Below are 17,180 nucleotides of genomic sequence, written 5' to 3'. Positions count from 1 at the left end.
ACTGCTCATCTCTGGCTGTATGGCCCCATTTCTAACAGGCCACAGACAAGTACTGGTTGGTGATCCCTGGTTTAAAACTCTTCCTTTCGTCTTTCTTGCAAGGTAAGTCTCTCAGTGACAAATTCATTTTGTTTTCCTTCATTTCACAATATTTTCCTCTTCATTCTTAAATAATACTTTTGTCGGCTATAGAATTCACAACCATTTTCTTCCAGCACTTCAAAAGTGTTCTGCCACTTTCTTCCAGCCTTCATGGTTTTAAATGAGAAATCTGCTATTATTTAAATTGGTGTTCCCCTATAGGTCATGTGTTGGTTCTCTCTGGATGCTTTTTAAGATATTTTCTTTGTCTTTAGCTTTCACAAGTTTAATTGTGACATGTCTTAGAGTAGATAAAGGAGTTGATACTATTTGGGGTTCAGAAAACTTCTTGAATCTGTAGGATTATGTTTTTGGCTAAATTTGGGAAATTTTCAGCCATTACTTCTTCAAAACTCTTTCAATTCCACCCTCTTTCTCCTTCTCAAACAACAATAATACAAATGTTGGTTCTTGGATACTGCCCAACAAGTCCTTAGGGCTCTGTTCATTCTGTTTCTGTTTTCTCTATGTTGTAAAAATTGATCTTTCCTTAAGCTCACAGATTCTATCCTTCTGTCATCACTCTGGTATTCATCTCATCCAGCAATTTTAAATTTCTATTATTTTACTTTTCAGCTCTATAATTTCCATTTGTTTGTTTTTAATAATTTATATTTCTTTTGCTAATATTTTCTTTCTTTTTCCATTTGTTTCAAGACACTTTGTAATTATTTGTTAGAACATTTTTATGATGTTCGCTTTAAAAATCCTTGCCAGATAATTCCAAATCTGATTCATCTTAGGGCTGTCACTGCTTTTTCTTGTTCAAGTTGTGATTTTCTTGGTTTTGGTATGATGGGTGATTTTTTATTCTGTCCTCAATGTTTTGGCTACAACTTACAAGACTCTAGGTCTACTGAAATCTTTGACATTAGAAGGCAGTCTCCTCATTTAGGTTTATCATGCAGGCCCTGGCCTACTTTTGTGGCCTGTCCTTCTGATGACAATTTAATTTTCAAAGCATTCACAATTATTATGGTCTGCTTGATTTTTTTTTTTTTTTTGGTGCCCCTAGGGTTCCCACTAGCCCATACTCATGCCTTAGGGTTGGGGAGAGACAGCTTCCTCAGGTTGTGTCATCTAGTACCTTTTGGGGGGAAAACAGAGTGTCCAGGCCACAGGAACAAAGAGCACTTTCTGGGCTAGGCATTTGTAAGGATATCCCGTTTGCCAGGTAGCTCTCAGTGGAGAAGGGAAGTCTGATGCTCAGGTGGGAAGGAGAATGCTTCTCCCTGGCCACTGATTGCCAGTGACTCCAAATCAATTCTCCCTTGCGAGAGCCACCAGCCTTGCTTAGTGTTGTTGGCAGGACTCTTGTTTAATCTGGGGGAAAGAATGAGCCTATCTGTGTCACCTTACGTTGTTAGGTTGAGAGTGGAGGCCTAGACCACCTTTTGCTGTTAGGTATGAGTCATAAGAGACTCTGGCACTGGTTGTTTCTCTTGTACTAGGGTCCCTAGCCAGTCTGCCTTCCTCTTTCCACCTTTCACAGTTCTCACTTGATTACCTCTTACATCATTTCCAGAGTTAATAACTGTACTTAGCAAGGAGGAAAAGAGACAATTAAATATGGTAACACATGCAAAGCATATAAAGTAATGAATAGTACATATAACTAAGGGCAAAAGTAGTACTGTTATTATTATTAGAAAGTGATGAGATAAAAATACAGACAAAATGGCATCACAGTTCAAAAGAGGTATAGAAAACTTCCATTCGGATGGTAACAGAAATTTTATGGAAGGGGTAGCATTTGAGCTGGGCCCTAAAAAATTGGTAGGATCGGGGCCAGGCGCGGTGGCTTAAGCCTGTAATCCCAGCACTTTGGGAGGCCGAGATGGGTAGATCACGAGATCAAGATATAGAGACCATCCTGGTCAACATGGTGAAACCCCGTCTCTACTAAAATACAAAAATTAGAGGGGTATGGTGGCGCGTGCCTGTAATCCCAGCTACTCAGGAGGCTGAGGCAGGAGTATTGCCTGAACCCAGGAGGTGGAGGTTGCGGTGAGCTGATATCACGCCATTGCACTCCAGCCTGGGTAACAAAAGCAAAACTCCGTCTCAAAAAAAAAAAAAATTGGTAGGATTGTATTTATAAATGTTAGGGGAGAATAACTGTTTACAATAAAACAAAACAAAAATGTACTGGGGGAGTGTACTGCACAAAATGGACACAGTATAAATAAAAGTATAAAAGTGGTAAAATACAATTTTTAGGTTGTAAACTAATGCTATACAGGGAACATGAAATTGTTAAAGTACAAATTATATAAGAGAGTAATGAAAAACAGGTTAAAAAGGCATGTTGGGACCAAATTTTTGAGAATACTGGCTGCCAATCTAAGTAATATGAGTAATAAAGGATTGTATGTAATAGATTTTGAACAGGCTGCTGAAAAAAGAAAATAAAGTAAGTTAAGGAAAAAAAAGATGTGATAGAACCCAGTGCAACTTTCAAGAGGATAGTTGGGGTATGCTTCACTAAGAAGGCAATGCTTATGTAAAGACATGACAAGGTGTGGGAAATAAGCATTCCAGGCAGAAAGACTAGCAAGTGCAAAGAGCTGAGGCAGAGGCCTGTTTGACTTGTTTGGGAAATAGCAAGGAAGGCAGTGAAGCTGGAAAGAGTAAATGAAGGACAAAGTAGTAGAAGACAAAGACATAGAAGTAAAAGAGAGTAAAGAAGGGAACCATGTTGTGTAAGTTCTTTAAAATACATGACAAAGGTTTTTACTCTGGGTGAGCAAGAATAGAATGATATAATCTATGTCCAATTAAATTATATATTTAAATTATTTGCTGCAATTTTAAAAGTTGAACTTAAATTCCTGTTTCCTATTCACTTATATTTGACCAAATCTTGATTGTTGTACAGAAAGTTATGAATAGTTTTTGTGTTTTAAATGGGTATTGAAAAAGAAGAGGAGTGGGAAGGAGAAGAGGAAAAAGGAGAGAAGGAGAAACAGCAGAGGAGCAGCAGAAGGTAGCAATGACCTTTTTTTTTTTTTTTTACAAACGCTAAAATATTTACTCTCTGGATTTTTAAAGAAAAAAATGCTGATTCCTGTCTTACACTACAAGTTCAGCTTAGTATTTATTATTGTTGAAATTTATATAATATTGGCTCACATTTTTATTGAGTACCAGGCACATATTAATCAGCCCTTTTAGAGAACTGGTATTATCTCAATGTGTAGATGAAGAAATAGGTTCAGAATGCCTTAAGAGGCTTGCCTAATTTTCCAGCCAAGAGGGACTGGTTTGTATCAGACCAACTCTTCAGTCCAGAACAACTAGAAAAGCTGAAAAAAATAAATAAATAGCATTCATTTAAAGGCTTCAAAATACAACCAGACAGCCAGGGCATAAAAGGCCAAGAACCCACAATTAAGAAAAAGACTGAAAGAAACACAACATTCTGTGCTACTCTTTTCCATCTAGGAATTTTCTGCTGAGTCATGACTGGCACAGAGCAGAGATGATGAGAAGCACAAAAGAGGCCAGAAAACTGTAAAGATCTATAATCCCAAGGGGCTGGGAGACCAAAATTGGAGTTCAGAGCTATGAAAACAGGGAGGGCCAAACAAGTTCCCAAAGTGATGAGAAAAACAAAGTAGTGAGCTTAAATTCAGGCCTGCTTTTCCTCTTAAGGCATTTGCTAATTTAGTGGCCAAGAGAGAAATAAACCAAGTAGACATCTTCAAAAAGATTTCTATTTTGAAATTAAAATAGGGCTTTCAGTAGTCTCACAAATGCTGGAAGGAACAACAACAACAAAAAGGAATTTGTAGAAAAATACAAGTAATTCAATTGTTCTAAGAAAAGATGGAAAACCTAAATAGCACTAAAACTATTAAAGAAATGGAATCCATAACTTAAAATTTGTCCACAAAAAAATCCTCCAAGGTGAGATAGCTTCACCAGAGCATTCTTCCAAACATTAAAGGAGGAAATATCAATTCTTAATCTTACCCAAACTTTTCAAGACAATAGAAAAGGTAAATATCCCACCTTATTTTATTTTGGTATCAATGTTCTTGATAACCGTGATACCAATGTAATGCCAAGAACATTATGAAAAGTAAGAATTTATGGCCAACACTCTCTCATAAACACAAATTCAAAATTTCTAAACAAAACATTAACAAACAGAATCTAATGATACATTTTTTTAAAAAACACAATCTTGATCAAATTTACTTTATTCTGTGTATACAGGGATGGTTTAACAAACACACAAATTAAACAATGTAATTCACCACATTAGTAGAATAAGTAGAAAAAAATTCTTGAATCATCTGAATAGATGCAGAAAAAGCATCTGATAAAATTCCACATCCGCTCATGACTTAAAAAGAGAAAAAAAAGTCCTTAGTAAACAGGATTAGAATAAAACTTCCTTCATCTGCTAAAGGGTATCTACAAAAACATTAGTGTGATATGTTGAACATTTTCTCCCTGAGTTAATGAACAAAAACAAGGCTGCCCTCTCATAACGCTTCGATTCAACACTGCATTGAAGGTCCTAGACAGTACAATAACATGAGAAAAAGAAAAAAAAAAAAGGCACAGGTTTGGAAATAAATAAATAAATCCGTCTTTGCAGATAACATTATTCTGTACTTAAACACTCAAAGAATCTGCAAATAAGCTATTAGAATTAATAAGTAAATTTAGCACGGTTCCTGGATAGAAGGATGAATATATTTAAAAATCACCTGAATTTCAATGAAGCAGCATAAACTATTAAAAAGATAAACTTTAAATAAATTGATACCTTTTTTACAATACCTTTGCAATATTAGAAAATTTAATATCTAGGAATAAATATAACAAAATATATGCAGGACCTCCACACTGAAAACTTAATTGAGATAAAGATGACTCAAATAAGTGAACATACCATATTCATGGGCTGAAGGTCTCAACATTATAAAGATGTAATTCACCCTAAATTGATAAAGTCAGTAAATATCAATCTAAAATCCTTCCAGGATTTTTTTGTACATGGAACTTGTCAAATTTATTCTAAATTTTGTATGAAAACACAGAGAACCAAGAATGTCCAAGATGGCTTTTAAGAACAAAGCTGAAAAACTTATACTGTGAGATATCAAGATGTATTATAAAGCTGCAATGACTGAATAGTGAATATGGTATCAGTGTTTAAGAACAGACAAGCTGATGGATGGACACAAACAAAAAGTCCGAAACAAATCCACACATATATGGTCACTTGATTTACAACAGAGGTGACAATACAGTGCAAAGAAGAAAGAATGTTTGTTTTTTCAAAATTGGGACTTGGTCAATTGGAAATACATATTGAAAAAAATGTATCTTGAGATATATATCACATTATACAGAAAAATCAATTCCAGACGCATTATAAACCTAAAGATTCAGAGTAAAAAATAAACTTCTAGAAAGTAACAGAAGAAAATCTTCATGACCTTGATGGTACACAGAGTTTTAAACAAGACACAAAAAAAATCACTAATCAGAGTATATGACTGATAAATTGGGACTACATTAAAATATAGAGTATTTTCATCAAAAGATATAATAATCCACAGACTGGGAAAAAAATTTTTTCAATACATATTAGATATATAAATACATATATCATATATATACACACACACACACACACACACACACACACCCAAAACTACATATATACATGTTCAGAATACACAAAGAATTCCTACTTTTTGCTAAGTAAAAGATAGAAAACTGGACAAAAGACCTGAACAGAGAATATCTGGGTACCCAGTTAACATATGAAAAGGCTCTTGAATCATCTCATTAGTGAAATACAAATACAGTCATGCACTGACAGGATCTATTCTAAAAAATGCCTCATTAGGCAAGTTTTTTTGTTGTGCAAATATCTTACAGTATATGTATACAAACCTAGATGTTATATACACTTTTATTTATATATTTTTTTCATGTGGAAAATCAAATGTCCCAGCACCATTACTGAATATCAATGATGTCCCCTACGTGATTTGCAATGCTAATGTCAAGTACCATATATCAGGTTTCTACATAGGCTTCACTACAATTTTATTGACCAGTATTGTATATGCAGTCTGTCACTGACAAAACATTGTTATGGAGCTCATGACTTTACTCAAACCCAAGACACTGTTACACAGCTACCAGAATGATTTAAAAGAGATACCATCAACTGTCGGCAAAGATGTGAAACAACTGGAACTTTCACACATTGCTGATGGTTAGGTAAAAGTTAATACAACTTTTTGTATTATCAAGAAATTATCATGCCTGTTATCCCAGAACTTTGAGAGGCTGAGGCAGGCAGATTACATGAGGTCAGGAGTTCGAGACCAACCTGGCCAATGTGGTGGAACACCGTCTCTATACTGAAAATACAAAAATTAGTCAGGTGTGGTGGCACACACCTGTAATCCCAGCTACTCAGGAAGCGGAGGCAGGAGAATTGCTTGAATCTAGGAGTCAGAGGATGTACTGAACTGAGATCATGACACTATACTCCAGCCTGGGCGACAGAGTGAGACTCCGTCTCAAAAAAAATAAGAAAAAAAAATTATCTAGTGCTAGCTACTTAAAGCAAACATATGCATGTATATGGCTAGCAATTCACTCCAAAATATATACCCAAGAAAAGACATCAAGATTGTACCAACAGCATTACTTGCAATAGCCAAAAAACTGAAAATAAAATAAATTTCCATCTACTCTAGAATAAATGCATTGTGGTAGATTCATTCAATGGAATACTAGCTAGAATGAAAATGGATTACTGCTATGTGCTATAATATAAATTAATCTCACAGGTGAAATTTTGAAGGAAAAAAGCAAAACAAAATATATGATGGACTCAATCTATTTAAAATTCAAAAACAGGAAAAACTAAGTTGTAATGGCAAAAATCAGGAGTGACATAACGCTTGAAAAAAGCTGATAACTAGAAGGGGAGCATTGAGGGCTTTGAGGGTACTGAATTCTTCAGCTAAATGATTTATGAAATAGGGTCTCACTCTGTTACCCAGGCTGGAATGCAGTGGTATGATCACAGCTCACTAAAGCTTGAACTCCTGAACTTAAGCAATCCTCTTGTCTCAGGCTTCCAAGCAGCTGAAACTACAGGGATGCACACCATTCCCCGATAATTTTATTTATTTTATTTTTTGTAGAGATGGGGATCTCATGGCCCAGGCTGGTTTTGAACTACTGGCCTCAAGTGCTCCTCCCACCTCAGTCTTCCAAAATGCTTGAATTACAGGCATGAATCACCATGTCCTTCAATTTTTTATGAAGATTAGAAAAGGAAAGAGAGAAAAGGAAAAAAGATAAAGGTGCCTAATACACACCAGTCCACTCTGTCTGACTAAAGGCATATTTAGATTTTTATCAGTAATTGAGATATTATTTTAATTGAAAACTGAGGATCTTGGTGAATATAAATGATGATGAAGCCCACAATGTAGGTCAAAGAACCAATCCCTTTTAGGTAAGATGTGGCCTTCTCCTTGATTTCATACGACTGCAATAAAAAATGATTTAACATTTACCAATGTTTATCCATTACTGTGACAAAAAATCAGGTTTTGAAACAGCATATGACACATAATAATATAATTTTTATAGAACAGAATATACAAATACATTCATCATAATGAGAAAGATCAATAAAGATATACAACAAAAGTTAACACAGTTAACAGTTATTGCTTCATGTTTTATGAGTGATTTTTCTTTTTTCTCCTTATATTAAATATTTCTATTTTCATTTTACCTGATATAAACATATATTACTTAGGTGTTCAAAAAAATTAATCTTAAAAAAGTACATATATTATTCTATTTGTGTATATATAAAGTTCAAAAATAAGCAAAACTAATTACTAGAAGACAGGAGTTATCTTTGTGGACACAGGTAATGACTGGAATTGGCATAAGTGAGGCTTCTGAGATACTGGTAATATTCTATTCCTTCATATCAATACTAGTTACATGGGATGTTTAAGTTGTGAAAACTGAGCCGTATACTTTTCTGCATGAATGTTGTAAATTCAATAAAAAGTTTACCAAAAAAATGAAAGTTGGGTATCTTTACTTCCCTAATAAAATATTTTGACAATTGCTTTGCTTTGCCTCAGATATGGCCTTCAATCTATTTCTTCTCCTTTATAGATCAGTGGTCCACATCAGAAAAGAAAAAAAGTATCATCCTTAATATAGAAATATTGATTCTGAGCCCAGGCAACATTAGCAATATTTTTCATAACAATTTATATAAATTTGCTTTTTTATCATTTTCTTTTTCCCTTAAAATTAAAATGTATTTTTAAAAAATCTACCTCTCCAATAAAAAAATTAAAAAAAAAAAAACAAAAAAACCTTTTACACTGTTGGTGGGAGTGTAAATTAGTTCAACCATTGTGGAAGACAGTGTGGCGATTCCTCAAGGCCTTAGAAATAGAAATTCCATTTGACCCAGCAATCCCATTACTGGGTATATATCCAAAAGACTATAAATCGTTCTACTATAAGGACACATGTACACGAATGTTCATTGCAGCACTGTTTACAATAGCAAAGACCTGGAATCAACCCAAATGCCCATCGATGATAGACTGGATTGGAAAAATGTGGCACATATACACCATGGAATATTATGCAGCAATCAGAAATGATGAGTTCGTGTCGTTTGTAGGGACATGGATGAATCTGGAGAACATCATCCTCAGCAAACTGACACAAGAACAGAAAATGAAACACCGCATATTCTCACTCATAGGTAGGTGATGAAAAATGAGAACACATGGACACAGAAAGGGGAGTACTAAACACTGGGGTCTATTGGGGGGAAAAGGGGAGGGCCAGTGGGAGGGGGAGGTGGGGAGGGATAGCCTGGGGAGAAATGCCAAATGTGGGTGAAGGGGAGAAGAAAAGCAAAGCACACTGCCATGTGTGTACCTACGCAACTGTCTTGCATGCTCTGCTCATGTACCCCAAAACCTATAATCCAATAAAAAATTAAAAAAAAAAAAATCTACCTCAATGAAGGTTCTGGTTAACTTATTAGTTTAGCTAAAGAAAATCTTATGGCATAGAAATATTGTGAATGTAACTTTAAATGTCAAAAGTTTCATCACAGATATTAGTGATATTACTTATACTTACTTGATAATGAGGCTTATACCATTGCTTTAAGTCCCAATCCCAAAGAATCATCTGGAAAAAAAAAAAAAAACTTGGTTACAAACCAGAAATAAATAAACAAGTATGTGAAGACAAAATGCAGCATTTTCTAATATAATGATCTAACATAGCTCAAAATCTGGAAGAGATATTGGAATGGTGAGAATAAAAATTACCTTTAGATAGAATATTTTATTAATTAATACAATCTGTAATTGAGAAATTGAAAGAATAAAGAACTACCACAGTAAAGTAACTAAAACAAGCCATATTAACCTTCAAATATTTATGACCACAAAAGGAAAATATAAATCCAAAATCACGTTGTCACTAAAAATAAAAGAAAAATTACATATGATCAGATATTTTCTGCCTCCCCACCATCTCCAAAGGCCCATCATTCATCTTAAAACCACTGTCAAGTGAATGATGCTATTTTCTTACCAATAAGATACTTCTGTCAAAAACATTTTGAAAAGCTCGCTGTCCTTGGGGTTACATTAAGTATAAAAGAATGGATTTATAAAAAGCAGCCCATATTACTTTTGATACTCAGATAATTAGTGATTGTTTTCCTGTCTGTCTCCTTGATCGCCTGGGCTATCAGTGGTAACTTTAGTCCCAGGCTAGTTTTTCCCTGCACTTCTTCCTAACAAGCTTTTTGGCTGCTTCCCAATCCAATATAGTAGTCACTATGCCCAAAGAGACAAAATTAACTTCAATTTAGGAAGATATACCTGCCACCTATCATCAATTCTAAATTTCTTTGACATTTACTGATTTAATAAATAGGTCTTCTCCTTTTGCTTAAATAATTCATTATAACAGCTATTTTGTATGTAACTTTCAAACCATATTGAATATCAGCCCAGTTAATCTATAATGTAATCATATAATTTCTATATACCGAACTATTTGTGTTGTTTCTTGCCCTTCGGGCTTAAGTTTTCTGGTTGTAAAAGATCTTATTTGGGGTTTTGCAGGCTACCTAAGGTCTATGGCATATTCTTTGCTTTTTGTTTTTGTTTTATAAACCTTTAAAATGCAAAAAAAAAAAATTAGCTCAAAGGTCATATAAAAACAGGATGCTGGCAGGATTTGGTCAGTGGACTAGATTGCTGACTCATATTTTATATAATACACCCATGCTTAATCACTCAAAAAACTGTCAATTATCATTTTCACGATCTCCTTGTCAACATCCTTGCAGAAGATAATTTCTTTCTTGCTAGTGAAGAAAAATCTATTTCTTCCCAAAGAAAATTCAGACACAATACAATCAATTAGAAGACTCATGAACCAGTGCCCACAAAATGGTTCTGATGTAACTACATGCAAAGTATACCACATTATGGTATGCTCATTAAATTTAAGCAATATTTTATATGGTCCTAAAAAGATCCTGATATAATTATTTCGGGTTGTGATTTAATCAGCATATACTCTAGATTCTAGACACTAATTATTAAAAATTAAGATGTTAAAAGCTTCCTAAAAATGCTCCTTAAGGTTAACATAACCTAAATCCCTAAGTTTCTTTATTGTTATGATCCATTTTCCTTCATTCTATTCTTATAAATACGGCTTTTTAGACCCAACTGCAATACTTTACTTCTGCCCTTATTTTAGCCTGTCAGTTTCTTTGGAGATTGAGGATGTCAACTACCCTATTCCTCCCATTATCATGACATCCCTAAATCTGATGTTTTCTTAAGTTCATGAATAAATGTTTAGAATAGACAGGAGTGAAAACTAAAAATCACCTAAGAGACAGGCATCAATGAACGAATTTGCATTCTCAATCTACAAACTTGCCTAACTGTACTATCATCTGATCCATACGTCTATACTTCTTTCACAATGATACCATCAAACAGAGACAAATACTTGTATACCTTATTTCCCTGATTCATTACTCTTAGTAAAAACTGAGTTTTTGCTAACTCAAGTATACTTTCATTAGGATGATTTCTTAACATTATGTAGTCTGCCTTTCCCATTTCATTGACCTACATGATTAAATAAACATTACCTTTTAAAATATTTGTACTCTAATGCGAAGAGCCATGTTTGTATTCATGTGATATACTCTCAACAGGGGTGCTGTCACTCCCAAACAGGTGGTAATTGGTTCTAGGGGCAAAAAAAAAAATCTTGAAAATTAAAATGGCTTGTAGCCCTCCAAAGGCTACAGTATACAAACAGATGTACTGTACATCTTTGGTATGAAAATTACATGAAGGGGGAGACAATTGGGAAAATATATATATGAACCTGGGTTGGGGTTGTAATGAAAATATAGTGGAGAAACACTGATATAAAGTAGTCCTGCCGCTTGCTTGTAAGAGTAATCCCATCTTAGCTTATATTCTGTGAAATTTCCCTGATGCATTTAAACAATTATAAGGCCGCCTATGCAGAAGAAAGGCTGCTAACATAAGAAGGAATGTACACACTGTTTTAACTGGACTCTTAGAGGTCTCCAAAAATCTAACTAGGTACAATGCTTTTTTTCTCTGCTTGCTCTCTTTAGATCTCTCTACTGCAGCATTGTGTATTGCAATACTATAGTATTACAGTATTACAGACCATCTCCCTTAATACTGTATATTGCAGTATTGTAGTATTACAATATTACAGACCATCTCCCTCAATAAATTCACTCCTGCTGGCCCCTTATCCCATCATCATAGTTTTCTCTCACTTGTGCTCACTAGGTTGGCTTTGAATAAATTCTTAAACAACAGCCCAATCTTATCTGCAGTCACTTTCTCTAGGATGAAAATTACATTACCCTAAAGCAGCAGGTCTTAGTGTGAAATCCCCTTCATACTAGGAATTGAAAGCAGATACAGAGAAAGCCACAAAGAGCTAGCAGACTGCCTTCTGTGTAATTTGAACAACTAGAATATTAGTGATTTTGAGAAAACAATTTTCTTCATAAGTAGTAGAAGATGAATGACCCAGGAATTCCACAGTTAGGTACACATCTCAGAGCAGTATTCAAAGTGTCCATAACAAGATAAATACAAAATTTCAAAGTAAAGTTTCATATAATTTTATAGCAATTTGACATGGGTGAGAATTTTTAGTGTATTTTACAAAAGCATCAATCTACAACAGATAAGGGAAAAATCCAAGCTTGGTCCTTTGCTACGGTTTGACAGGAGACAAAAAGAATGCACATAGCTTCAGGCGCCGCGGAGTAGCAAAAAACTAGATCCAATCCAAATCTTCATCAACAATTAAATGGAAAATTTTTGGTATATTCATACAATGGAATACAGCAGTGAAAATTAATGAAGTACATACAGCTACACAGTATATGGATGGATCTCAAAAACCAAACATTGAACAAGAAAAGCAAGTCATAGACAAATAATACAGTATAACTTCATTCATTCAAAATGAAACACATATTGAGATACACTTATTAGGAATAAAAACATATGGTAAACTGTAAAGAAATTCAAGATGGTGATTATCTCTAAAAGAGAAAGAAGTAAACCAGATCCAGGAGTGACACACAGGAAACTTCAATGTTAATGGTAATGTTAAAAAATAATAGTAATGGTGGGTTGATGGTGTCTGTTTCTTTAGTCTCCATGCTTTATGCATATTTCACAAATACTTGTTTGGCTTTAATTAAAAGTTAAGATGAATTTAGGAAGGTAAGGAAGTACAGAAAGTGACTAGAGAAAACTCTTGAAAAATTGTGCTGTAAAGGCAAGAATGAAATGAAGCAACAGTTAAAAAAAATGTGGGAATAATACTTTTTTTTTTTTAACATGGTAGATTCTAAAGCATGTTTGTACTTGATAGGAATGATCCCGGACAGTGGAAGAACTAACGACAGGATAAAGGGAGAAATATGCAAAGAGCAAATACTTAATTAAAATATTGCTAAATGTCTCTATAATATTAGATTACATATATTTATAGACAAAATATATTTATATATATATTTTTAAGCATATATATAAAATTAAAATTTATCTATATTTTAAAAATATAGATAAAATTTTAAACTAGGACACAATAAGAGTATTAGTTATTATTTTATCAAATTATGGTCTCTCAGTCACTAGTTGTTCCTCAGTGTCCTGGAATATTTAGAGGAAAAGAAGGAAACAATTTAGTTTGCGTATATTTCATAATTGTAAAATATAAGGGTAATTTGGATTTCCACAGAAATCCTATTATTATCTTAAAAACTGAAAAGATTATCTAAGACCTGTATTATTCTAAAAAAGAACAACCATCTTTCCTAAAGTATTTTCATGTCATTTGAATATTATTTATATCTTTTAAATTTTCATTCTTCTCATTGTGTTGCACTGTATTTCCCAATCAAAAAAATAAATAAATGACTCAAAATTTGTTTTCTAAAGCCTAAGGTATTGATTTAAAAAAAAAAAAAGAGGTAACATAAACAACTCAGAAAAAATGTTAAGCCTAAATCAAGAACAGGACACTAATGCAAACAGAATTTAAATCTGTGGATGTGATAATACCACACAAAGAGATAAAAACAAAAATTTTACTAGCACATACAACAGCAACTATCTAAAAGCTGGATTTCTTTTTGACTGGTAATTCGTTTACCCTATATTCTTCTGCATGTTGTCTACTTTGAAACTTTATCAAATAATGACATGAAGCTATGGAAAGTTTTCAAACAAAATATAAAAACCTCTTTGGTAAATGAATAGACTTTTTCTACAGCAAGCACAAAATGCTTTCATATATGAAACTGAAGATTTTTGTTCCTAAAAGAGACAAAAACTACACAGACACCATTCAGATTCTGTGCGCTGCATAGCAAGAACATATAAAAAAGATAGACCATTGCTAAGATATTTATAAACTCTCAGCCACACAAATAATAAACATTATGTTGAAAGAAAGAACAGGTACTTTACTGCTGGATAAATGCACTGAAGTGCAGAGTCCAAATCAGCTCTTGGTTTATGTGTAATATACATGAGGAAATAGCAGACAAATTTTTATGTGTTTACCTCTGAAAAACGCATACTAGAAAAGGTGATTTTTTTCCTACTTAATATTTATTTTGTAAATTATGATACCGACTGGGAAACATGTATTGAAATCAGTCCTGAGACAAAAAAATCAGTCGTTTGTATAGCAAACAAAACTTTGCTAAGCAATGAGTACTACACTAACTGCAAATCTATATACCCAGTTGTTGTTTTCTCACAGAAAGGGGCTGGTGGTTAAAATTATTATACTGAGCATAATTCAATGTTAAAGAAATGGCATAAATGTACATGCACTCAATTTTTGGATACAGAGTATACATGTTTTCAGTGTGCTATGAAAAACTCAGCAAATATAAAAATATTTAAAAGCAAATATAAAATGTAAAGAGCAAAAAATGCTTTTTTTCAATAAAATGCAAAAGCCTCTATTTCTTAAACTTTCAAGTATGATAATGTCCACCAATTTAGCGAGTGAACCAGGCTTGAGTCTTCAGTGAGCAATCTCTTAATTCTGGAGTCCATGTTTAATCTGAGTATTCAGAACCAACAGCCAAAAAACTCCTGCTGACTTTCCTCATAAATTACAATTTTGGTTGGAGTTTTCCAATTTAAGAGAAATAGAGTGAGAAAAGAATATGATATAGAATGAACTTAAAACAAGCAGCCTATTTACTCAACACTGAGCTAAACAGAGATAGATACCTTTAGTATTGCAAATAATGTACACTGATATAAAATATTTTGATTTTTTGTTTTCAAAAATTGTGATGAATTCTTTTTTATACATTTACCTTAAGTTGGTGGGTAGCTACCATGCATACTGAATGCATAGTTGGTGATACATGTATATTAAGAGTTTTAAGAAATATTGGTTCAAGCACTCATTCCTCCTGTATAATAAAATGTAGTTCTTTTAAACTTATACTTGCAAGTAGACAGTAAATGATCTGATGCACATTGTTTCCAAGTCAGCAAAACTTTAGGCATCTAAACCCCAGTACCAAAGTAGAACTTGTAAATAACTTAAAGAATTAAAAAATAAAGCTAATTTTCTAATCGCAGATTAAAAGAAAAAGTTATAGTGCTATGGTATGTTTTAAAAATTTAGTTCTATAAAACTATAAGACATCATTTAGTAAAACCATAAAGTTTTAACCTGCTGTTTTTAGGGGCTTCCATTATTATATTTATCTGTTTCCTTCGGTGCTAATATATAACACACTACCAGAAATCATTATTTCTTTTCACACTATGGTTTTTTTGTTCAAAACAAATTAAGGAACAGTATTTCTCTAAGTAATGCATACTATTAAAAATTTTAAGTTGATTTGATTTAAGTGTATGGAAGACTGTGCCTTTATTTAAATTCATTTTTTTCTCTATGGTTAAAAAGTTGAACCCTGAAAAAAGTTTCTGTTTGAATATATTTCTAAGTCTAACATGCTCTACGGAGCTCTAAAAAAACCACCAAAACCACAGTGAAACATCAGCAGTACAACCAGGAGATGTTATCAGCTTCAATTACGTCAATGAGGCTTTATTTCATTGTTCTCTATGTAGCCAAGAAGAAAAACATGTATGTGCCCTCAAATCAAATGTACAGAACTGTTAGATTTATGTGAAATTTAAAAGAATACTATCGTACGGCTCTGAATTAACTGTTACAGCATCCTATATTCTCCTAATTCTTAATAACATTTTACTTGAGCTTCATATATAAATCTATGCTAATGAAACTGACTGAATTTCAGTGTTTCCAACTTTTTCTATGCCTTCCAGCTTAGGCCCAATAAAAAAATCCACTTAACTCTTTGATTGTGTTTAGCGAACATAAATCAAAACAAAACAAATGAGTAGCCAAAAAGTTAAACTAACTAAAGCTATGTTTTCTAATTGTTTAAAGTGCAAAGATAGTAACCTTGAATACTATGTAACAAAGAAATAACCCTATTCAGAAAAACTGAGAAGCAGAAAAAAAAGAGTGTAGGGAGAAGGGGAGGAGACTAGTATTACTTGGAAACTGATGGCATTTACTATTCTTTCTAGTCAAATAATACAACGATGGCCATGGTGACTTAAACTGTATGTTGTGCACCAGCACTATGTTAGGCACTTAATATATATTGTCCCTTTTCATCTTTACTAGAATTCTCTATGGTAAGCCTTATTTCCCTATTTTACAGATGACAAAACAAAGACTTCCCAGAGTTACATGATTAGTGACAGGGACAGAACTTAAATCTAGATCTGCCTAATTCCAAAGCTTTAAGGACTAACCATTATGCTGTAGCACCTTATATTTACCATTTAATAAACACTACTATACGCTAGTCATGTAGCCGATGCTTGTCAGTACATGTAACATCACAGCAACTTTGCAGTAGCCTCACTTAACATACGGAGAAGTTGAGGCTTAATGATCCTAGTGATTCTTTTTTTTTTTTTTTTTTGAGACAGAGTCTTGCTCTATGGCCAGGTTGGAGTGCAGTGGCATGATTTTGGCTCACTGTGACCTCCACCTCCTCGGTTCAAGCAATTCTCCTGCCTCAGCCTCCCAAGTAGCTGGAACTACAGGCACGCACCACTGTGCCTAGCTAATTTTTGTATTTTTAGTAGAGACAGGGTTTCACCATGTTGTCCAGGATGGTCTTGATCTCTTGACTTTATGATCCACCTACCTCAGCCTCCCATAGTGCTGGGATTATAGGCATGAGCTACCATGTCCGGCCAAGGCTTAGTGATTCTCAGTATTTGTCTCCCACATCTGTCTTTTGCCCTTCTCTGGACCCTAGGGAGAGTGAACACTATATTCTGCAACACCTGCACAGCCTTCCAGAT

General features: G+C 33.7%; 1 protein-coding gene across 16 annotated transcripts in view; it reads right to left on the bottom strand.

The window, feature by feature from the left end:
- The window catches only part of PDE3B (phosphodiesterase 3B), a 214,154-nt gene that overhangs the window by 76,266 nt on the left and 120,708 nt on the right, over positions 1-17,180 (bottom strand). For all 16 annotated transcript variants that reach the window (XM_054242129.2, XM_078340611.1, XM_078340613.1 and 13 more), the window contains exon 2: positions 9,325-9,375. In XM_054242129.2, coding sequence (XP_054098104.1) covers positions 9,325-9,375 — 51 coding nt within the window. The remainder of the gene's footprint in view (positions 1-9,324; positions 9,376-17,180) is intronic.

This window comes from Callithrix jacchus, chromosome 10 (assembly GCF_049354715.1).
Source record: "Callithrix jacchus isolate 240 chromosome 10, calJac240_pri, whole genome shotgun sequence".
NCBI classification, from domain to species: domain Eukaryota; kingdom Metazoa; phylum Chordata; class Mammalia; order Primates; family Cebidae; genus Callithrix; species Callithrix jacchus.
The sequence above is the reverse complement of the archived record's forward strand: the minus strand, read 5'-3'. Positions and strand labels throughout refer to the sequence as shown.